Consider the following 25,483-nt stretch of genomic DNA (forward strand, 5'->3'; position numbering starts at 1 on the left):
ACAGACAACTCCATTTTTTTTAAATTCCAAAAATCATGTTTTTTATTATGCTATCATGTTTTTATTGTGTTTTATTATGTTAGCGGTATTTTTTTGTTATTTTTTACCTAATCACAGTAACCCAACTGCAGTTTGATTGAGATTAATTGGAATGCACAATGAAAAAACATGATTTTCATACACACATATATATATATATATATATATATTACATAAAATAATATAAAAGTTGAGCATTATTTTACATCTCTAGATGTACCATAAAACAGCTTGCATGTATACATAGTGTCCAGCAGATGGCAATCTATGTTGTATAGCAGCTGTTGTTATTAGAGTTTTTTGTTTTGTTCTCATGGTCTTCTTTGGAATTTGCAAGATATCGTTGCATTGATTGTATTTATTTATTTAATCCTGATAACTATTTCCATCACTGATGAGATAATCAAATATCAACTGATTTTGTCCTGAGGGATGTTTGAAAAATTATATTAATCCTTACAAGGCTTGAGTACTGAATCAAGAGAGAATTAAAAAAAAATCCCACTGCCAAGACTGAAACTGATGGTAGTGATGATGTAGATTCTTACTCAGCAGCTATCTTTGACGCATGAATCAGAGCTTTATTCCGAACCCCTCCCTCATTAGGCCCCCATGTCACACTCTCTGAAGCTTGTGATTGGCTGTGAGTGCCAGGGGAGAAGATGACGGGCTGGGCCAAAGCATCCGGGCTGTCCAAAAAATTTGACCTATCAGGGTACAGCTGTTCCTTGATGACTTAGTGGGACTTGTCTGTAACCTCCCCGGGGGGACATGCGAGTGGAGGGAGGGGGCTAACTTGGAGGGCAAGGGGACGAAAGTCTGGGCACCGCAGGCACAGAGTTGGAAACCCATTGGAAATCCTGCAATTGAGTAATCACCTAAAGGATCCAGCGGCCATTTTTTTCCCATTAGATCCCGAAGAACTGGGGGACCTGAATCTGAGGGTGAAAAGCTGAGGCCAAATCTTCCAAAAGGCAACAGGGGTAGCTGCTAATGCAATATGATCCTCAGGGACTCGCTCTAAAAATATCATCCAGCCAGGAGTACAGGCGCAAGCTACATTCGCCTAGTTGGAGAAAGATTAAACATTTTGTTTTCAGATTCTCTAATTGGACATCTCAAGGATTTGAGAAACATATTCCAAAACATTTATGATGCAGAAAACCTGTGGGAAATTTCTACACACTTTTCTTTTGACATTTCTACTTGCCTGAAGGCCTTTAAGAAGGTCTTCTGTTAATGCACGTAGAGATTTCCACTTTTCCAAGAAGTCATATTATAAGTAAGTATTGCATTTAACTGGTGTTGATAACCTGGAGTGTAGTCTTGCATTTGAGTCTGCTTGAGTGTTTGGAATATGTTTACCAAATCAAAACTCCAAATTATGAAAAGCTCTTTTATTTTTGGACAATTTATTGTGCATTAGAGATACTTGAAGCTTCAATCAGTTTGGTAACGTGTAGCAGTCCGTAAAGAAGCTCTCCACTGGATCATGAGGAAAGCTGAGGTTCAGATGACCCTGAAGAAGGGTGCTGATGAAGAAGCAGGAGGAATGGCTCCTCCAAGTCCCAGGATACCAACAAAACGGGCAAAAGTTAGTTCAGATCAGGTCGTACCAGACCCTGCTGCTTCTGTCTACCCAACCCCAACTCCTCCAGTGTTTATCCGGAAGATGAGGAACGCTGCGGTAGGTACCGGCTGTGATATCCGTCTGAAAGTGGCTGTGGCTGGAGACCCACAACCTACCCTCTACTGGTACCACAATGATGACCTGCTCAACATGGATAACCAGGAATACGGAGGCCTGTGGATCAGGGACTGCAAACCCAGTGATGCTGGCCTCTATACCTGCATCGCCACCAACCATCTTGGAGAGGTCAGAAGCAGTGCTGTCCTTGCCGTTTTGGATTTGGGTGAAGGTAACTACGAATGTAGCTATGTTAATGTAATACTAATGTTTCATTTTGAGAACTCAGACTACCTACAGCCTTGTAGAAATGACTGGAACATAAGATCCCCAACATAAGAACATTGTGCCTGATTATCAAGCTTATGTGGCTAATTATCGAGTTTAGGCTTCAGAGAAAAAGGTGGAAGGCAGACGTTCTTGCGCACCAAAACATGATATGTGATAATTTGCTAAAGGAGTAACACATCCCTCTGATGTGTCTCACAAAATGGTGGCTAATCCAATTACAGAAAATAAAGTGAAGTAGCCACTCCTCCTTCTTCAGTCACTTTGTTTGGTTGGGGTTCCATTGTGGCAGTTACCTCAAGGACCTGTTTGGTGGAAGAAGGTGGAATGATGGGGGCAGCTGATGGGCTGAGACAAACTGCTCAACCGTCCCAAAGTAGAGCTGTGAAATTACCGCCCCCCAAGTCAGGGTGCTTCGTCTTCTCCTCTGAAGGTTTTAAATAAGCATTTTGCCTTCTTACTAACCTGGGAATGGAGAGGAGGTTTCATGTGCCCTTTGCAATTACCTTTGGGCAGAAATGTAGCAGATATTGTTTTCTTTTACAGTCTAAAATATGTCTCAGTAGTAATGTACAAAGATTCCCAGAGAAACGATTTGTCTTTACAAAGAATGTGCGAACAATAGGGCTGGGCAGTATAGCTAAAAAAAGTTATTGCTATATTTTTCAGCCTTGCAACAAAGACAACAGTTGCAATATTTGTAACGATGCTTAATTTGATCTAACCAACAAAATTATCACACATACATCTTGAATTTTCAGTAAATCACTTAACCCTAGGAAATAATAGTGAATTGTATCTTAATACTTCATTTGTAATTTTGTCAGAAAGGAATAAGTGGTATATTGTTTTAGTTGTTCAGAGTTAAAGGGTTAGTTCACCCAAAAATGAAAATTCTGTCATTAATTACTCACCCTCATGTCGTTTCAAACCCGTAAGACCTTCGTTCATCTTCGGAACACAAATTAAGATATTTTTTGATGGAATCTGAGAGCTGTCTGACCCTGCATAGACAGCAACGCAACTGAAATGTTCCCAAGTTCAGAAACGTAGCAAGGAGATCTGTAAAATAATCCATGTGACATCAGTGGTTCATCCGCAATTATACGAAGCTACGAGAATACTTTTTGTCCGTTGGACGTAAACAACGTATGCTATTCTGTGTCAGCTGCGTCACGCCGCAGATATTCTGCAAAATAGCACCATGGTGATGTGGAGGAGACGAATTGTTGAATTGTTTTTTTTTTTCTTTTCTTTTGCGCACAAAAATTATTCTCATAGCTTTGTATAATTGCGGATGAACCACTGATGTCACATGGATTATTTTACAGATCTCTTTGCTACGTTTCTGGACTTGGGAACATTTCAGTTGTATTCCTGTCTATGACAGCTCTCAGATTCCATCAAAAATAACTTAATTTGTGTTCTGAAGATGAATGAAGGTCTTACGGGTTTGAAACAACATGAGGGTGAGTAATTAATGACATATTTTTCATTTTTTTCATTTATTTAATAGGTTTTGGATCAGTGCTGTGATGAGAGGTGATGGCGTCCAGCTTCAGATGTGTTTAGATGGATTAGCTTTGTCTCCTTGTTGTCATTCACAGTCACAGTGCTGAACTGGCCACGTCAGAGCACATCATTCTCATCATTCTGACAGTGTTATGATTGCCACTAACATTTATCGCCAAAGTGCTCAGCAATGCAGGCGCCTTTTATGATTCTCATTGGATTTGTGTTTCTCATTTGCACTCCATCAGCAGAAATAGTGTAGGTGCTTTATGTAGCCAAGTCAAACTTTCACCTCTACTGTACTTGCAGCATTCTCTTTAAATGCAAAATTGTTGTATGGTGTTTATTGCATTCAGTGTTAATGGTTGACATTTAATGATCTTCTTTTGGGTTTTAGATTTTTTAAGGGTTTGTTACATCTCACTGGACCCAGTTTAGTTTTTGTAGTGCCAGGACTTTCAACCTAGGGTCTCTGGACCTCTGGAGGTCCCTGAGTGTATACTCCAGGAGGATCTGTGGAGAAGATATTTTGTATAAGGCATACAGAACTAAAATTTCTGCTACTTTTCCCTTTTTTTTAATGGCTTGAGATTCTGGGCGTGTAAAGGTTGAAAACTGTTCTAAGGCAGTGGTTGTTCTCAATAGGTCGCAATCTAATAAAAGATAACCATATTATTGTGCATAGTTATGATAGCAAAATAAATCGCTGTCTTTTAGTGCATTTATAGTACAATATTTTTCAGTTTGGTTTTTTGTGCATTTTTCTTAACATTTTTATGCCCAGTAAATAAATGGGTCCTGAAGCAAAACCAGTTAAGACCCACTGATCTAGAGTATGTGTCTGTGATGTCTGTAGTCATGATGCATGTGTCAATCCTCTGGACAACTTGTGGTGATTACACCTGTCTTGTCACTCAGCTAAATGCCATATGTCTTTCTTTCTCTTTTGCTTTTCTTTCACAATGTCTTTTTTTCTGCCTCTTCCTACCCATTGTTATCCTCCCCTTTCTTTCTTTTCGATCTTTCTGGAGTCTATATTGTTTTGTTTTACTTCTTTGTCATTCTGACCATTCCCAGTCTATGAATCTCTACTTTTTCTCTCTGTTCTTATTTCTGCATTTCTTACGCTCCCCCCCCACTTCTCTGTCTTTCAATGTCTCTCCTGTCTTCTTGGCCTGAAGGACCATCTCTCTCTACCCCTCTGGTTATTTCTGACAGTGGAATGTGCCAGGCTTGAGATTTTTGTGATGTTAATAGGCCACTCATTCTCCGGTTACACAGGAAGACATCACAGCTATATATAGGCCTTCAGCACAGGAGTTTTGCCTAGACCTTATTCAATTAGAGTCAGTCTGAATGAGGGGGAGAGTATGTTTTTGCCTGGTTTACAATTGTAAAATACTGTCATTACATGAATGGTAAAAATAGCCTGCTTTGAAATAGTCAGTGCTGTCTGAGAATCATTACTGATTTAGATTGTGAGGCAAGACACCAGCCTGACTTTGGCTGGTGCCCATCATGTTTAAACATAGCAAACGAGTATTTCACAGTGGGTTGCACTAATAAGGACTAGATTTATGGTACATTTCCTTGTTTGTACTTCAACCATTATGAAACCTATAGTGTAGTTTTAATCATGTGCATTCATTAATATAACCTCTGAATTTCAGTTAGAGATTTAGTTGTATGTCTTTGATCTCGATAACTGTTGCAACAGTAGGATTTTTTTTCTTTAAAAATCCCTTTACTACATACTAGTACTTCTTGCAAAGGCTGTTTCTAATGTCACTAAAAAAGGAAGTAACTAGTAACCTTACTGCCATTTATGGTGAATCAATCATGGCAGACAATCACATTTAATCACAGGTTGAAGGTTTAATGACTGATTTGTTAAGCCATGTTCAAATTTAAGTGCAACACGGCTTGAATTAAAATAAAACCTGGATAAACGAACCCCTTTGCGGTGTAAGTCGTTATTGGTGCAACCCACCCTTAGCCTTTAAATCTGTAAACATGCAACAGCAATGTATATTTCTGGTATGCTTCAGCTGACACTCAAACCGAGAGTACTTATATTCATCCTCAGTGAATAGTTATCTTGCAAAGGGCCTGCTGTCTCTGTCTCTTCAGGGAACATTTCACCTGTAATTGCTCTGTGCATTACGGAGTGCTTTTTCTAATATGGATGTTTCAAACTGCTGGGGTGGAAAAACCAGTATGGAAATGATGTACAGAGAGAAAAGTACATCTGGATGTAGAGAGAAACATCAAAATGTACAGCTTTATCATCTTGTTGAAGAGAGTTGCTTACATAGCCTTTGTTTTCTCTTTACTTGGAGTCTTTAATGTTGGTTTTTATTTGAAACTTAGCTTTCTTTCAAGTGCTTCTCGAGGTCATTAGCTTAAAAATTACAGTTGAAATCTTGTATGTTAATGAATGTATATGACATGGATTGCATGGCTTTCTCAATGCAAAGCAATGAAAGTCTCAAAACGTTTGCGTTTGCATTTGGGGGGTAAGCAGTAAGGTGTGGGATTTGGCTTCAGCCCACACACTTAGCAATAATTGCATTGAAAGGAGAGCATTCTGTTGGCTATGCACAACTTTCCATCGGCCCCAGAGGTCAAAATGTCCACACAAAAATGCTCAGTGGAGTGTGTAATGAAAGGTCTCAGACATCATTTATATTTGAATCCAAATGGAAATTATAATCCCTGATAAATTGCATGGATTTCAAAGGATTTCTCTTGTTTTGCTAATGGACCCTCGCAGAGTGATAAAGTTATTAATTTGTCATCAGCACGTATGACTCATGGAAAATTACTAGAGCGGTTGAATATTGTTTTGTTCTTTTATGGTAGGTGAAATGCAGTTTCACCATTTGCAAAGAGGATGATAGAGGGGAAGTAATAACAGTCCTCAGTAGTTGATTTTATATAAAAGAGCATCTACGCACAATCACACTCAAAATCGTACATGCGCACACACATGCTGAGGAACATTTTGTCGCTCTCTCTAACAAAGCACACAGCTGTGCCTCCTTCAGTCATTCATTTTCTGCCTATTACCAGCTTTTCTTTGTCCAGCTGAGAGGTTGTGTTGTTGCATTGCTCGTAGGTGGATATGAATCAATACTGGATGCAAAAAGACTAATTCAGTGCATTAGAATAAACTTGAGTTAATATGCATTTATTCGGTTTTGTGTAGTGATTCTGATGAGTTGAAGCATCCCTCAGGCTGCACTGAAAAGTTATTGCTTTTCCAATCTGCTATTGGCGACATTCTGCATCGCTAGAAAGCCCATTTCCTCTGCACTTTGAGACAGTTTTCCTTTCTTTTTAACTGCATTTGCATCAACACTTAATGATGATCCACTGATTTTAATTTTCTTAAAAGCATCTTGTTTACTTTGTGCTTAGGTTCTCATTGGCCTTTAGTGAGTGGGTGGTTTTAACAAACCTCCGGTGTTGCACTTTTATGTGTCACCGCGGAAGCTTTTTGTTGCTCTAATCTCTACATAAAGTTGTATACAGAAATTTAAAAGAATAGTTCATCAGTTTAAATTCTGCAATTATTGAATCTTTTTACTATTTTTAAGCACCATCAGGACACTGTGAGCTATTGCTGTATAAAAAAAAAATCTCCTTTTTGTTCCATTGAGAAAAAGAATAACAGCATACAGACGGGCATCGACATGAGTGCATAACGACAATTTTCACTTCTGAGTGGAACTATCTGTAATTTATACTATTATTATAATTATTATACAAAATTAAATTGTCTTTTTTATATCATTTCAACAATAGCTCTATAAAATTTAGATTAATTCATTCATTAAATATAATTTTCAACTTGGACACACTTTATATTAATTATAATAAATTCATGTTAATAAATTATTTTTCATCAACAGCTTTGGAAAATGTAATTATAACCTTTAATTAATATTAAGTCATTCATAAAATATTATTTTCACTTTTGGCTGAACTATCCCCTTATATTATATTATATTATATTATATTATATTATATTATATTATGATTTATTTTATTTTAAAATATTATTTTCACTCTTGGCTGAACTATATTAAATGTATTTAAATAATTAATCAAATTAAAATAATATTAAAATATAATTATGTTTTATAAGCTATTAATCAAAAATGTAATATTATATTATATTATATTGTTTGCTAAATCCAGTTTTGCCATTCTGTGTACTTGTTCCAACAGCAGCTTCATAAAATATGCCATAATTTAGTGAAGTGGACATACAATTGTCTTGTTGTGGCATTTATATAAGTGGCTGGAGTTTCATTGACCCTTCTTGCCCTGAAACCTCAAAATGACGCCACTGTATCTCTGAGCTTTTGTCCTTGATCTAATTAAAGCCATAATGATGGTCTATGTAATCTCATTCCATCCTGGTTTATGGCAGAGAGGTGGCATGACCTCAAAGCTTTGATAATGATGTGATAAAACAAAACATGCTCATGCAGTTATGTGTATTGGTTTTGAAATAATTTTGAATACTTACATGGCACAATTGCATTACCTAATCTTTTGGTACTGCTTCAAGGCAGTAGTTTTGCTATGGTGTTAAGCATATAAGATGGCTCCAGAATAAAAACATCTGACTCACCAGTGTTTTAAAGAGCATGAAAGGGCTTCAGGGTGCCATAGAGAGAAATAAACACCCCACATTCGCTCGAGACCTCTTCATCTTGCTTGCATTTTTAAGACCTGCGGTATTTCAGTCTACACCTTTTCACACTGGCATCTTTTCCAAGGTTTATGATGTAAGAAAGATTTGAGGATCCTCAAGGGTGACCACACGTTTGGTTTGGTTTGGATTGAGTCATCTTTGTGTTTCTCTCTCCCTCTCTGGAACAAATCGAAATATATAATACATTTCCATACTGTGCTCCTGTTCCCTGCGTTGAATGATGAATATTGTTGCAATGGTGGTGTGCTGAACATGACTTGAGGTTAGGCGATTCACTGATGCAAGAAATAAGTTTAAAGGTGCTGTAAGTAATATTTTTTCTGGAATAGTATGCAGAAAATGTGATACCTGATAGATTTAACTGCAATATAGATATCACACCTGTCTCTATGTCAGCACTTGGCTCTGTAAATTGCAAAAAAAAAACAAAACAAGGGATATTGTTTAGCCAGTGAGAAGCTTTAAGACATGCTCTGCATTTTAATTGTTTAATTGTGCTGGTAAGGTTTTTGTTATATTTTTGCAGTATATATTTTTTTATAGATGTCTATTGCAAACTTCACAAATACATTGCAAAGTCTTTGTGATGAAACAATACACTAGTCGAACTGAGAAGATTGCAGACCAGCATATGCATCCTTTGAAACACATCTCACTGCTAAATGAGGCTTCACCTGTCTTTCAGAGATCTCTATATAGGGACATGAAATTCCTGAATAGGTCCAGGCTGTTTTCTTTAGAATGAAGTGCAACCATCAACCATCTCTTTTGCATTATGAACTGTATGTTATGTAGGAGAGGCTGTTTGATTGCCTGACTGACCCACTCATTTTTTCTGTGATTGCCTGTAGCCTGATGCTCACAAAAAACTCACAATTTTTTAACAGTGTTTAGCATTTAACCTTAGTGTTCCACTTCAGATTTATAGATATTAACTAAAGCATTAAGCAACAAGAGACCATGCATTGTGATTTTTGGTAACACTTTAGTATAGGGACCAATTCTCACTATTAACTTTTTGATTATTGGCATGCCTATTATTAACATATTGACTGTTTATTACTTATAAAACACATATCCTGCATAACCATAATCCTATCCAATACCAAAACTTAACTACCTTTCTAACTGTTAATAAGCAGGCAAAAGTTGTAGTTAATGGTTTGTTAAAGGCAACAACTGGAACTTAAAGGGGTCATATGATGAAATTCAAGTTTTCCTTTCTCTTTGGAGTGTTACAAGTTGATTGTGCATAGATAAGATCCCTGAAGTTGCAAAGACTAAAGTCTCAAAACCAAAGAGATCTTCTTTATCAAAGTTAAGCCTCTGCCACGCCCCCCTAAAACGGCTCGTTCTAACCCGCCCCCACATAACTACATCCCTATGTGGAAATATTAGCATAATGCCGCCCAAATGTGGACGCAAAGAAAGAAGGCGTGGTTTCCGTAACCGCAGTTAGTGTTGAAGCAGCATGTCAGGGAGCCGCTGTGTGTTTCTAGGGCGAAAGCAAAAGCACTTAATTTGGCCTTCCGGAAATAGATGCATTTAGGAATCTTTAAGATTACTTACAACAGAACAGCAATGCATTTTATGGATGACCGTTTCGGGAACCTAGGAGAGAAGGAAATTCTGACTTTGCTATGACAATCTGGCGCTTCTGAATCAGCTACTGGTTTGTTATTAGTTCAAGTATTTGCTATTGACTGTTCAAATGCGGAGTTTTGTGCATCGTGTGTGGGTGTGTGTGCGCGAGCGAGCGAGAGAGAGAGAGAGAGAGAGAGGGGGTCACATCACAAACAGATACCAGCTTCATCACTGTGTCTGTCACGCGACTCTGTTCCCCCTCTGTTCTGGGCTTTACATTTATTTTGAAAGATGAATCTCGCGATTATGGTAAGAGGCGTTACATTTCCGACGAGTGCTTGCGGTGTTCGGCCAATCACAATGCACTGGGTCAGCTGGCCAATCAGAGCAGACTGCACTTGTCGGAAGGAGGGACTTTGTAGAAAACAAAGCGTTTGAGAGAGGCGGGGCATAGAGGACCTACAATAATGTACAGTATTTGAAAAATAATGTGTTTTTTGAACATTAAAGCATGTCAACATATTCCGTTACACCAAATACACAAAATAATGATCTTTAAAAAAGCATCATATGACCCCTTTAAAATAAAATGTGACCTGATTTTTGTTTATTTTTTTCCCTTTTCCTCTACTTAAAATTTCAGTTTCAATGCTTTTAATTTTAAGTGGCAACAACAGCTAAATGTATGTATCCACTTTATTTTTGATGTGAGAGTGGATGTGGCCATTTGTAACTTGAATATGTGAGCTTTCTGGTGCCATTTGCTTAGTATTTTAGCTGCAAAATAAGGTGGATAAGACATCAAGAGGTTCATTGGCCTAACTGTTTACTGCTTATGATTTTCAAACAACATAGCAACTTAATGCATAAGTATAGAATATGTGATCACAGGAGTGCATTTATCTGCCTTTTAAATTCAAACAGCTTGTCTTATTAGAATTCAGAGTTGGAACTTTGTGTTTTCTGACGAGCATTTTAGACTGGAAAGATTGTTGGTTTTCCATTCCATTTGTATTCCCACTAGTCAGATTCCACACACGGCACTCCCTCTGTTTCCAATTAAATGCTCCTAATTAGCATAGCTTTAAAATCAAATGGATTCACACAGAGTACTTTCCCATGATGCTACACTCATGAGACTGGGGCAAACGCAACATTTGCCCCAGACCCCCTGATTAACTGAGGAGCCATGAAGCTTACGCTAATTGAATAAACATATCTGAGCTGAATATATTCTGGTCCTTTGAGTAGTTTTGTATGTATTTTCAAATCCCTTTCACACATAGTGGTATGTATGTAATATTATCAACAATCTAGTCCTTCAGCCGAGAGAGGAGGAATCCTAGGCTTGACAGGCAGGTAGGTAGGCAAGGAACCCGTGCTGAGATGCTTGTAACCTTGAGACCAGCTGACGAGTGACTGGTGTGGTAAGTGGGTGCAGGTGTCCGTGATTAGTAATCAGGTGATTGTGAGCGGGTGTAGGAGGCTGATTTGGCTGGTGAGGCAGGTGTTTCCGTGACAATAGGTACTATTATATTAAAGCAACAAGTCACTAGTTGTTTTTATTCCACATTTTTTATAGGCAGATCTGGGGAGTCTCATTTAAAATGCTACAGTCTTATTTACTGTATCTCTTTCTGCTGTGGCTGTGGACTACATGTTGATTGAGTAGATAGTGAGACAGGGTCCATCTGCCTCATCTTTTATTCATGGCAACTTTAGCCTGCAGCACAGATTGATGAAGCTTGAGGATGTGCACCGTTTAAGGCGTGTACGAATGTTGGGGAAATGCTGTGATGTAAACATATTGGACAGGTATCAGTCTGCTTCCGATATCTGGTATGATGCTTCAATTTGTCATCACTGCGGTAGCTTCAGTCCTACAGACTGGCTGCCATTATGGTGTAATGGCCACAGAAAGACAGGGACTTACCCTATCGAGCTGCAGTTGTTGCTGTCCTTAAGCGTGTGGTTAAACACCCATGCTGTGTGTGTGTGTGTGTGTAGATGTGGGCAGGTATGAGTGAGACTGACATGGTGCAAGTCTCACGTGCAGACTGCCAGTGAAGTCATGTGCTTGAGAATTCCTAATTTAAGCCAGTAATGATCAAAGGTTGCAAACACCCACCTCACCGCTAGTCATAATAACCCTGCCAGTCGAAGACAGACCACACAATACCGCTCCGCTCCAGAGGTGACTCAATACTTGAGGGATCAGACTCTTCTGTTCTTGACATGGAGGAGACTGGGGACAGTTCTTTAATATTTTTTCATTTATTTATATTTTCCTTCATAACTCACAGACTACTGTGGGTTTACCTGTTATCTTTTGGTAGAAACATTTGTGCCAACAGTAAAAATACAGTTAAAACATTTACCTTCAGGAAGGCTTTATCATAATACTGATTTTAATAGAAGACAAATATTTTTTTTTATTAACTCACCTTTTTTCAAATAAGAGCCAAAAACTGCTGCTTTACTTAATATCGTTGACTTTGCTTTTATTTAGTAATAATTTAGTTGCCAGAAATGTTTAAAGCAAAAGTATTAGAGGCGTCTACAATATAATTGTTTTAAATGAGATGAATGAATATAGCTAAAACATAGATTAATCAGATGGACAACAGATATTTAACCGTTTATATACTTTTACATACCAAACACACTACTTTTTAAATAAATGATTTTAAACATCCTTTTTACAACTTTTAAATTTAAATATACGCTCTATATAGAAAACCAGACCTAATTCACAAACCAAACTAATACAAAACTAATGAGATTCAAATACAACATGATTGAACAAACAACCCAAGTACAAAATATTAAGCTCACCGGCTGCTTCTTCAGTCTGTTGTAGTAGCTTAACTCTGCACAAAAAAGGAATCGTTTTCCTTGTTCAAACCACTGCTACTCTACATAAAGTCTGTTCTACCCTGCTAATTAATAGATTAACTTAACTACCTTCAACTGGTGTTCTCTCACTAGTGAATTCTAGTGCACTCTGGCTTGTGCACTCTAGTTAGGAAGGGCGGAGCAAGAGCAACCAACAGTTTGCCACAACAATGACTCAGGAACATTAAAATTTTTATTAATTGTGTAGTGCTTTTCACAATACATATTGTTCCAGAGTAGCAAAGAGCAGTCTTATAGATGATATTTACATTTTTCAGGTATCTTTAATCTTTAAATACAGTTTTATTAGTGTTACAATGGCATGTTGATTTCAGTGTTTTACTGATAATGTGATTTTCTGGATTTTTTTTCTTCTCATTTTGTCTCTCATAGTTGAGGTATACCTATGATGAAAATTACAGGCCTCTCTCATCTTTTTAAGTGGGAGAACTTGCACAATTGGTGGCTGACTAAATACTTTTTTCCCCCACTGTATATAATCATAATCTATGATAAAAATACTACTATAAACTAGGCTAGTGGATAATTCAGTAGCAAAAGTTACTCTAGAAAAATCATGAGTGCACAATCATTTTATAAAATATTTAGTAAAAAAAACATTATTTAGTGGGAAACATAAACGTGAATAAGTATAGGGCTAAATCTGGTAAAATGTTAAACATTGCTCTTTGTATTGTTGTAAAATAAATTCATGAAAAACAAGTAGCCTAATATATTTATATATTAATTAATTTACTATAAAATTAAAAGACATTTCTTTTAAATGTATAGCACTGTAATGAGGCAGCAACATATAATAGATAAGACAACAAGAAAGGCTATTAATAATCTTTCATTGCGCAAAAGTGTTATAACATGATGAAAGGCTCCTATACGGAGCGGCACAAAGTGCTTATGCGCATCCCGTGCACAGAATGATGCGCTTGAAGCAACATGGAGTCACAGAAAAGTCTCCACATAGAAAAGTTCAAAGCACAACGGGAAGAGGATTTTAATGCGTAGTGTATTAAATCTGTGCGATAGGTTATTGAGCCTTTTCTTTTAACAGTTTTAAATTTCACTTACTGTGCGCATGAAGAACGATTCATAGTGCTCTCTACTCCAGTGTAGTGATCTCTTACAGACACCCGGTAGAAAGTAACGTGATTTAGAAACAGCACTAAACTCCAGCAAGATAAAGTCCTTTTATGCAAAACCACTGATCTTTATCTACAGATCAAGTATAATAATAGGAACAGTGAATCACCTTGAATAGATTTTCGTTGTCTTGACTGTCATAAACGAACTCGACGCACAGTTTTAATGCTGAATGGAGGATGACAGACAGCCACAGCGGAGATTAGCGTTTAAGTGAACTTGAATTTAATGACTTAAATTTTCATCTGTACCTCACAATAAACTATGGAACGGCTTCAGAGCACTTGGAATATAGTGCTAGGAAACTTTATGGTGCTTTATAATGATTTTGTGCTTTTCGTGGGGCTTAACAATAACACAGCACAATAATATGCACAATATCGGATTTGGATCGGTCTCGTCTGACCAATACCCCGATCCAGCAGAAAATGCCAGTATCGGAGTGATACCGATACTGAATATCGGATTGGTGCACCCCTAGTAAAATGTACTTTTTTTTACCACAATAACCATTTTTATTTAAAGCATAATTCTAGGTTTATGCTTAAAATGTGCCAATGAGGTAAAAAGAAATGTTGATAAATATTCATTATATATATTCTTTTCATTCTTTTTCATATATATTTTATGAAATGAACCTCCAAAACCCTAAATCAATTTCTTTCAAAAGAATATGACCAGACAGAGAGAAAACCTCTGATAAGTTCCTAAATCAGTGTCATCATTATTACTTAGTTATTTCAATTTCAAAATCCCTGGTAGCCCTTTGGGCAGGCATTCTTCAGACTAATTAGAATAACTAATAAAGGTCAAACATTTTAAACATAAATGAACTGTCAGTAATATAATAAGAACAAATAAACACATTTCAAGCGTAGAAATAAAATAGAACAAAATTACAAATAAAATAAGGTCTAATACGTTTTCAGGTACAGAAATGTAATGCATAGTGTTCACTGTATAAATTAAGTATAGATTATTCTTTGTTGAAAGTTGTTTGATTAACATTAAGACAGACAGCAGCAGGTTTTTATAGGCTGCTGTCCCTTTAAGACTGATTGCACGGATCCAATATAACAATACACATGTGATCTCTTGCTCCACTGTTTACATTCAGATAAGACAACCGAATGTGTTCAAAAGAGTACTTGCTGAGACAGGTATTTTGAGATACTTTGATGTGTATGTGCCCATTCAAGTGCAAGGAGATGCGAAAGAGGATATGTATAAATTAAGGCTTTCTGTGTGCTTGCAAATAACAGTGTGTGGGCACCAAATTGTTATTTTGTCTTTTGTTAATAAAATCTAGTTTATTACACTTGTGTCTTCCTTGTGTTGATGAGACAGAAAGAGGTTCTACAAGTTAGAGATCCCACCATTCTTTCTTATGTGATGTACTCATAACCACACCTTAAGTGACATGAGATCCAAATATCACAACGTCATTGGTGACGTGAGTACCCATCACTACACTATTTCGCCTCCCTAGGTTGGCGAAAGCAGATTCACTATAATATTTTCACATCACGTTCGACATCGTTATGAACCTACAATGTCCTTTGGTTGTTTGGTGGCATCTGACCAGTGATCTCTTTGTTTCTGTTGTGATTGTGTAGCTTTTGCCACCAGTTTAAGACCGTTGAGAATTGCTGTTGTCCTTCTCTGTTTGTTAAAGCACTATGTAAAGCTAAGGGAAGCTCCTAAGGGAGCAAAAAGCTATTATCAGCAGCCACAGACACTTCCACATAATGCTCTCAAGAGCCTAACTTGGTGTGTTGAGTGCATCTGCAGTGTGACTGCATTGTTGTTCAATGGCTTTTTGTTGCTGGCTTAGTGCGTCATACTCTGCAGGGTGTTTTGTATTTACCTCATTCCAAATCGGTTAGCGTTTGTAAAAGCTTTACTCTGAGTAAAAAAGGTTACAAAACTTCTGTGACAATTGGCGCATCATGGTTTTTTTTTTTGTTGCTTGTAGTTCAACAAAACCCCATTATTCCAGGTAAATTGAATGACAGGTAAAAAACAGTTGCTAGATTTGGCACAAGTGTTGGACAGATGATTTAGTTTGTAGGATTTTTTAACCTGACCTTCTTAATGCTGATTGGATCTCAAGACGATAGGGCCTATATCAGCGGTGCCCAACCTTGCTCCTGGCGATCGACTGTCCTGCAAAGTTCAGCTCCAACCCTAATCAAACACACATGAAGCACCTAATTAAGGTCTTCAGGATCACTTAAAAATTAAAGGCAGGTGTGTTTGATTAGAGTTGGCGCTAAACTTTGCAGGACAGTCGATCGCCAGGAGCAGGGTTGGGCACCCCTGGCCTATATAAGCAATCACATAGACGCACACAGAACTGATTTCACTTAAATGCTCCTACCTTTCTCCAATCTCGTGCTGACCTACTTGCGGTTAATAACAGGACAAATATAATCTTATTGTGTTTGTGGAGAAAATCTAAACACTTCAGAATGTGCTAGTCAGTTCCCAGGTGTTATATGTAAGTATTAGCCAGCTAGTCAGTCGGTTAGTTTGATGTTATAAGTAATTAACCAACACGGTTATGTTCCACAACCTTTAAAGGGGTCATATGATGTCGCTAAAAAGAACATTATTTTGTGTATTTGGTGTAATGAAATGTTTATTCGGTTTAAGGTTAAAAAACACATTATTTTCCACATACTGTACATTATTGTTTCTCCTCTATGCCCCGCCTTTCTGAAACGCGACGATTTTTACAAAGCTCATCGGTCTGAAAAGCGAGGTGTGCTGTGATTGGCCAGCTATCCAGTGCGTTGTGATTGGCCGAATACTCAAGCGTGTGACGGAAATGTTACGCCCCTTACCATATTCTGATGGTGTGCCCCGGCTGGAGCGACGAGACAAAAAACATTCAAACCCATTATAAACAAGGCATTTGTTGCATCCAGTGGGGACATAATTACGGATTATAATGACTTATACTCTCTTTTTTTCGCATTGCGTTGCATTGTGCCGCGTAAACATAAAACCATGTCTGCATTTGTGATCGGAGAAATGACAAACAACAAGCGCTACTCTACACTGCTCGCGTTTGAATCATCAGTGGCAAATCCTTAAAATGAAAACGTACTTACAGTCTGTGAGTCAGAACAGCCGGCATTGTAGTCTACTCTTCCAGGATCAGGAAACAGTCCTCCTTAAAATGCGCAGCACACATCTGAATATTTGGGTTGAACTGTTCTGGAAGTGTTGTAAATACACCTTAACCACTGATTTCTAGTCGTGTCCTCTTTTTGAAAGCCCAACCAAAGTAGTTTCACACGGCGGGCTTGAGTGAACGGAGGCCGGCGGGCCTGAGTGAGCGGAGGCGGGCGGGCTTGAGAACGGCGCAGCCGGCGGGCTTTCGGCAACCACATGTGACGACCCCGGGCTGGACTCCGCTTTGTCCACGGTGAAAGCCGATCCGGTGATCCACAGCGCGAAGTTGATGTATTTCCTCAGCGACCAGCACGGATCAGCTCCAGGCATGACGAAGCGGATATCGTCCTCTTTTGGAAGGCCAAACAAAGTAGTTTCGCTTTCACAACGAAACACACAGCGCCTTCACGACATGGCAGCGGCAACAACAATACTACAGCGAGAATAAAAGTTACGCCTTCTTTCTTTGCGTGAACATTTGGGCGGCGTTATGCAAATCTTCCCAGATAGTGACGTAGATATGTGGGGGCGTGTTAGAACGAGCCGTTTTAGGTAGGTGTGGTTGACTTTTATCTTTTATAAAGAATATCTCTTTGAATTTGAGACTTTAGTCTTTGCAACTTTACATATCTTCGTTATGCACCAAGACCTTGTAACACTTTAAAGAGAAAGGAGAAATTTAAATCGCATCATATGACCCCTTTAAAAATTTATATCTCAGTTTACATTTACATTTAGAAGGCACTTTTGTCCTAAGCAACTTTCAAATGAGAAAACAATACAACAACAATATTAGCAGTGTTACAATTCAAAATGTTAGCACTGATTTTGCCATCATTTATACTGTATCCTATCAATAAGTGGCAGAAAGGTCAGGTACACTGGACCATTTCTGGTTAGAGCTAATGTGACTTGAGCCAAAACAAATGTCTCCTTTAATGGACAGAAAGAGAATAATGTCTGTGTGCTCGGGCAGACAGAGAGATGAAACACGGTCTAAAATTTGTCTGTGTAATTTTATTAGCCCTTTTCCATTATGTGACTGTACGTCAGAGACAGAACTGCTCTTATTGGATGATCGATGCCCAGGATGGATCTGCTACTGCAAAGGAGCTTTAAACGAATATTCCAGGTTCAATAACCACAGAAAATAAGTCCCTCAGGCTAAAAAATTGAAAAAAGGCTAAATGTTGTGTGCAGTAAAGCATTTACAGTGAAAGTACAGGGAGACCAGGCGGTAGACACCAACATTTCTGAAGTATACATGTTGTCTAGCGTGATAGAATCACTTATTGATTTTGTTTGTGTAAAACATGACTTCAGTGTTATGCATGTGCATTGTTTATGTGCAGGAACTAGATAATGAATAGCCTGCAATTTTTCTATACCGTTATTTGATCAAGAAATACAGTAAAAACAGAAAACAGTGAAATATTTTTGCAATTTAAAATAACCGTTTTCCTTTTTAATGCATTTTTAAAATATAGTTTACTCCAGTGATGATAAAGCTGAATGCTTTATCAGGACTTTATCTAGAAAACAGCATGATTAGTATCTTAAAGGTGCTGGAGAGAAAAAGATGATTTGCACAGGTATAACTGCAAGTACAGAGAAAAAGAGCTTGAATTTGTGGGGGTAAGAAAACCAGAAAAGATGAGGAAGAAGAGACATATGAGCAGCAAAGGAGCGAGTGAAGTGGGCTTTGAGTCAGACGAGAGAGAGGAGAGGAAGGCAGAAAATGGAGGCTAAGTGTTTTAGAGGACGTCAGCTGGAGGTGTCAGTCTCACATCATGGCTGCTTGACAAGTGCATTTACAGTGAATATGGAAGATAGAAATCATGCTGGAAAACACTGAAGAGTTTCTTGTACAAATGTAAAAAATTTACATAAACATACAAATGTAGAATATTAATATATCAGTAATTGTGATCATTTCAATAATGGCATCCTATAATTTACTGAATAAAACATGATGACCAGCACAAAGCATGTTTAGTTGGTGTTTTGAGAATGAGGGCATGTTACGCAAGCTTTCAATGTTATCATCTGCCTAATTTGGCTAGCTAGTACTGAGTGATGGATAAACGTGCACTAAAATACCAGAGTTTGATTGGACACAAGGCTTTTAAAGTCAACAAAATATATCGAGAAATTTTTCTCCCCCTTTTTGGGGAATTTCTGGTAACACTTTTTGGTGTACTTGTGCTTACTATAGTAATAATAACAATACATTATGCATAATTACATGCAACTAAACCAAAGCCTCATCCTAACCATATAGTAAGTACTCGTAGTTGATTAATATTACTTAAATGTATACTTTTGCCATTAAGGCATGATTTTATGCTTGGTTACATGTTTATATGGTATCCATTTTATTATCTGGTTAGTTGCACTAGTTGATTACACACTGTTGATTTCTTTTTGATTTCTTGGATGCACTTACTGTTTTTTTCTAGGGCTCAAGTACATAGGAATATCACATATCAGTCTGTACTTGTGTCCAAGGTCCAAAATTAACCCACTCTAAACACCAAATGTGAGTAAAAATTAGATATAGACAGTAAATAGAACAGAGGTATTTGCCGGTTGGCTGGTAACTTTATTAGAAACTGCAGCATTTGATGGTTTAAGATGTTCTCAAATTGTGAGAACATCTGTCCCTAGCTAATATAAGCGACATGAGCGATTCAAATAAAATCATGTGCTGATGAAAACATCTGGCACAACGGTGGGGTCTTCTAACAACTTCACCTCAGTGGAAATTTTATCATCTAGGATGCAAGTTATTTTTCTTTCCTCCTGAACCCCATGTGGTGACACAAGAATATTACTTGCACTAAATCACCAAAACGGAAATAGGAGGAACTATTATAGGATTCTACTATAATAGAAATCACGGTCTGTTGGAACAGGTGCGGAAAAAACAGCTACATTCTGTTGGCATACTGTATTTACATGTATTAATTGTTTATAAAAAAGTGTGAAGTTTAGTTTCATGGCCAGTATTTTTTTCAGTTAACCACCATTGGCAGCTGTGTCAAATAGGTAATTTTCTATGCTGGTTGTGGGTACTTTAGAGCAACTGCCCGAGCATCATCCAAGATGACTATGGACTCGGGGTGCTTGTTGTAAAGGAAAATCATCCACAATCATCCCACCATTTCCTCTGCACTCAGCCCATTAACCTCCCTGCTTCAGTTACTGTAAGGGATGATTAAGCCAGATTTGCTTCGATCATTTTGCAGTGTCTGTGAGGGACCAGCAGGCTGAGGGAGAACCATCTGCTCTGGTTTGCTGCCATTCTGCAGTGGAGAACAGGATTTTTGTCTTCATAGTGCTTTATTACGTTGTCCGTTTGAGAGATTTGTCAGTGTAAGCATCGACGCCATCACATGATGTTTTCCTCTCCCCCCCAAATCTCACATCACTTACAAAATGGTAGCATTGCATTATCACACTGATAATATGCAGTTCAGAGTTTGAAATGTGAGAGGAATCTGGGATGTCAATAAGGAAAATGATTTGAGGTTATCACCTCTATCACCTTAAATATCACTTTGTTGTTTTTCTTTTTGAAGTTAGCAAAATGGATGAAACTGCTTACAGCACTTTTAAATTTTATTTAAATTTGACCTTAATAAGGCCAACTTGAGCATAGTATTCCAGTAAAGCTTGAATCATATTAAAATACCATCTAAAAACCAAGCGTTGAGAATGCCTTTTAAATTTCAGCATTATTTATTTATTTAAAATCTGAATTGAGATTCAGAATTCAGAATTTTGCATAACCCTATAGTATTAGTAGGATGGTGGTCACAAGAAGTAAAACCATGGTCCTCATTAACATGGTTATATGGTTTTTAAAATAGATAAGTAATAAACTATAAAATGGTAGTTAAAAAAAAAAACTTTGGGTGACTGATCCCGCTCTGCTTTGACACGCGGCTGGCGGATGCAGCGGGTAGCGCTGCTTCACACTTTTGGAGTATTTGCTTTATGCAGTTTCGCATGCGCTGCAATTTAAAAACAACGCCTAGGTCGAGGTCTCCCTCGTTTCGGCAATCGGCCCACTACTTGAATGGAATGTCCCGGTGCTCCCGATGGCCAGTAGGCGATCGCGGGCCCCCCAGACTTCTGGGCCATATGCACTCTGTCACCCTTTTATCCATTCATACTAATACAAACTGAATGAACACAGATGCTTCTTAACAATTCATTTTGTTTTACAGAACAAAGATGAGTAAATAATGACTTTTTTATTTTACATTAAGCCTGAACTTCCTTTGCATGAGTCCCATTACAAGCACATACATAAATGTGCTGCAGAAGTGCCCATGCCCTGTGATTTATGTGACTTGTTCTTGTTAAGTAGAGTCATTTTGGTTATTACACTGTGCTTGTAGGGCTTCTGGAATTGCTGCACATTTCATTAGATGGTTCCCCAGGGAGAGGGGAATAGGAGGCCCTGCTGATCTAAGCGTGGAGAGTTTGCAGTGGGAACTTGGGCCCTTACTGGAGGGACTGACTCCTGGAGGACGACTCACTGCTTGCTTTAATCACGTTCACATAACTCTCACATTGACTCTGTATAGTGTGCCATTCACATTAAGATAGGAAGCCATTATTTCACTGCCTGCTGGGCATTTGCAGCTATGAGTGAAGAGTTTGCAAGACAGCCTGTCTGATACTCAAGAGTGGCTGTTCTTTGAACGTGCTAAAATTAGTCATCATGGAAAACAAATTTGAATGAGATGTGATCACACTATAGTTCTTTGGTTCAATGTCAGTGTTTATTCAAGGGATCCTCAACAAAGCAGTGATTTCAAGTTAATTATGTGAGGCTTTGTCTTCTGACTTTTACTGTGGGGTACAATATTTGATCAAAAATGCAGTTAAAACAGTAATATTGTTATTAAATTTTAAAATAACTGTTTAATTTGTTTTAAAATGCAATTCATGTGATGGCAAAGCTGAATTTTCAGCAGCCATTACACCAGTCTTCAGTGTCACATGATACTCATGTTTCTAGTATGTTGATTTGGTGCTCAAGAAACATTTCTTATTATGAAATATATTTTATGAAAGCTGTCATTAAAAAAAAATCCTTGCTGAATAGTTTGGAAGTCCGTTTTCACCACAGAATAAAATATAAAAAAGTAGTTGTGACTTTTTATCTCACAATTCTGACTGCTTCCTTCCAATTTGAGACATGAACTCGCCATTCTGAGGAAAAAAAGTTAGAATTATGAGATGTAAACGCAGAATTCAGATTTTTGAGTTTACATCTTGCAATCCTGATTTTCTTTCTCCGAATTTTTAAATTATTATTTAATTATTGTTATTGTTAATTGCAACGGAGCGGAGCGAGGAGTGGAGCGGCGTGATTTTGCCTGGAGCTAGGAGCTAATTTTTTGAAAGTCGGAGCGTCAAGGTTTTCACTCGCTCCAAGAACGCTCTGTCACGAGCACAAATTATGCCAAATCACGCATTAAACATAATTAGTTAGCTTGACAGATATGTGGATCACATATGAAGGTTAAAATGGCGATGGACGAGTGCGGCAGATTAAAGCATGTTGTAAGTTGTACAGTTTGTTAATCTCCGCTCAAAACTAATGTGCTGCTACATTGCTGCACACGGACAGAACACACAAGCTTGCACATAACGTACAGATCGCACGCATACATTCAGGAATGAAGAAAGTTTGGTCAACGCTGTTTTGTGATATTCTTTCTGTTTCTGAAGTAACTACCCTCAGCTTCGCCATAGTAGAGACGTTGCACAGACAAGTAAGCTAAGGGAGTTAAGCAGTCATTTAATATGGAATTGGGTTAATTGTAGTGTTCCAATAAACCATGTTAAAACTATACTTCTAGTATTATGCATTTATTTTTTGTTTAATATAATTTCTGAAGAGAACTTTGATTTTTCAAGCATTGTGAAATAATTTAGCCACGGAGCGTGTTTCTGATCAGTGGAGCGAGGAGTGGAGCGGGAGTGGGAAATGGTGAACCCGGAGCGGAGTGATTATTGAATGCTTGGAGCGCAGAGGGGAAATTGTTGCCGCTCCACTCTGCTCACATAAGGGCCTTTCGCACCACTTTAGTTCCAGAACTAAATGTACAGTACTGAAGTACTGGGAGGATTTTGCGCGAACTATTTCCCAGTACCATTTAAAGGGTTGCATACGCACCGACAGTGTGTACTAAGAAGTGGCGTAAGCCGGTCGACAGCGACGTCATTTGTGCGCTGCGTTCAACAACAGAAACAAAGAAGAACAACGTTAACAACAGGAGGATGGAGGACGCTGTGATCTCCGGAGTAGGAGCTAATTTGGTTCTCGAAAAAGGCAGTCCGGTACTAAAATCGCACCCAGTTCCGGCGGTGCGAACACGCGGAAAAGTGGTAGTTCCACAATTAGTTCTGGTACTATGAAAAGGTTCCCGCGGTGCGAAAGGCCCTATACTCTGATTGCAACAATAAGAAAAAGTCCAAATTGTGAAAGATTCAGAATTGCAAGAAAAGTCACAATTACCTTTTTTATTTATTATTCCGTGTTGGAAACATGAAATAGAAAGTTGAAAAGAATATTTATTTGGAATAGAAATCTTTTGTAACGTAGTAAATATTTTACTGTCACTTCTGATCAGTTTTATTCTGCATGAATAAAAGTATTTCGGTAACACTTTAATTTATGGACCAGTTCTCACTATTAACTTGCTGCTTATTAGCATGCATATTACTAGCATATTGGCTGTGTATTAATACTTATAAAGCACATATTCTGCATGACCATATTCTGCATCCCTCATCCTACTCAATACCTAAACATAACTACCTTACTAACTATTAATTCAAGTTTTTGAAGGCAAAAGTCATAGTTAGTTTATAGTGGAAATTGGACCTTAAGATAAAGTGTGACCTGTATTTCATTAAAAAAAAAGACTGTCTGACCCCTCTTCTAGTAACCTAAATCAGAAACATTGGTATTCAGCACCATGATTCAACGTCTCGGCTAGTGATAGTGAGGTATGTGGGAGTTTTACAGGTGAAAACAACACAAATGCGTGTGTCAGCTTTGTGACACCTGGTGGAATACAGTCGAGCCTTATAATTGTTCTTAAGACCGATCGATGGGATCCATGAAACAGGGAAAAGAGAGAGCTGTACTGGTCCCTCAGATATTGACCACTGTCTGTCAGAGAGAATGAGAGAGGGCTGAAGAGAGAGATAGAAGAAAGACACACAGAAAATGTTTAGAATGAGACTAGGTTAATTGACAGTCTAGTTTGTAACACTGCTGTGCACATCATTGAGCAAGCACCTCACATCTGAGAAAAACAGATTGAATCACAGACTGAGTCAACATGAAATGGCATTCTAACTAGGGATGCACCAATTTGACAAATTCTGGCTGATACTGATATACTGATGATCTGATCATTACTTTGATTTTAAGGTTCATTTTGTTAATGTTGGTTATTGCATTGAGTATCATGTATTAGTTAATGCATAAGGTATCAACTAACTATGAGCAACATTATTTTACAGCATTTATTAATCTAGGTTAATGTTGGTTTATAAATATACTATTGTTCATTGTAATTTAATGTCCATTTATAATAGCATAAATGATCATTTAACTTGAAATGCTACAAATGTATTAGTATACACTACCAACCATAAATAAAACCATAAAATCTAAATGATAAGAGGAGAAATGAACATGCATAATTTAATATACAATATAGACAGATATCGATAAATTAAATCTCATATTGAGCATCACAAATTCTGACCCATTTACTTTTGTTATCTGATGTATTCCTGAGTGAAACAGGATATTTAATGAGGAAAATATGTACGACTGGACATTTATACATCAGGAATTGATTTTATCATGAAAAGATGGTGTTAAATGGGAATCAAAATGAGAAGGATTTGTGATATCAGATGAAAATGAATGTTGTTTGAGGCAAGGCACGTTTGGGTAGAAACAAGACAAACGTGGAATAATGTGCAGCAATCCTGGTAAGGAATGTGACTTGAGAATATAAATAAATTTTGGCTTCATATTAAATGTGATTAAATGGAAGAATAATATTTTTCATGGCTGACCAACTAAACTAATAAACATTAAAGTGGTTGTGAACCAATTAAGCTGTTTTTCAGTTATATGTGCATTATAAATATATTGTACATCTAGTTGATGTGCTTTTGTGCACCAGATACCCTTTTCAGTGCAGTGTTTGTAATTATATGCATGCTGGCCTAACATGCAATACATTAGAGCAAAAGGACCCAGGTGTGGACAACACTACAGGAATGAAGGAAAACAACCATCCACCTGGGTCATTATGAACACGAGCATTGACAGCTAATGAGAATGAATAAGGGAATGTGTCAGGTGT

General features: G+C 37.7%; 1 protein-coding gene across 2 annotated transcripts in view; it reads left to right on the forward strand.

Annotated features, from left to right (window-relative positions):
- The first annotated feature begins 1,239 nt into the window (after positions 1-1,239).
- LOC107602155 (striated muscle preferentially expressed protein kinase-like) overlaps positions 1,240-25,483 on the forward strand; it is an 85,879-nt gene continuing 61,635 nt past the window's right edge. The window contains exons 1-2 of one of the 2 annotated variants that reach the window (XM_016294570.1): positions 1,240-1,321; positions 1,466-1,958. In XM_016294570.1, the coding sequence (XP_016150056.1) occupies positions 1,532-1,958 (427 nt within the window). In that variant the 5' untranslated portion in view covers positions 1,240-1,321; positions 1,466-1,531. Of the gene's footprint in view, positions 1,322-1,404; positions 1,959-25,483 lie in introns of those variants that run through there. The other variant, XM_016294569.1, reaches the window with a different exon arrangement.

This window comes from Sinocyclocheilus grahami, unplaced genomic scaffold (genome assembly GCF_001515645.1).
Source record: "Sinocyclocheilus grahami isolate Dianchi unplaced genomic scaffold, SAMN03320097.WGS_v1.1 scaffold320.1, whole genome shotgun sequence".
Classification (NCBI taxonomy): domain Eukaryota; kingdom Metazoa; phylum Chordata; class Actinopteri; order Cypriniformes; family Cyprinidae; genus Sinocyclocheilus; species Sinocyclocheilus grahami.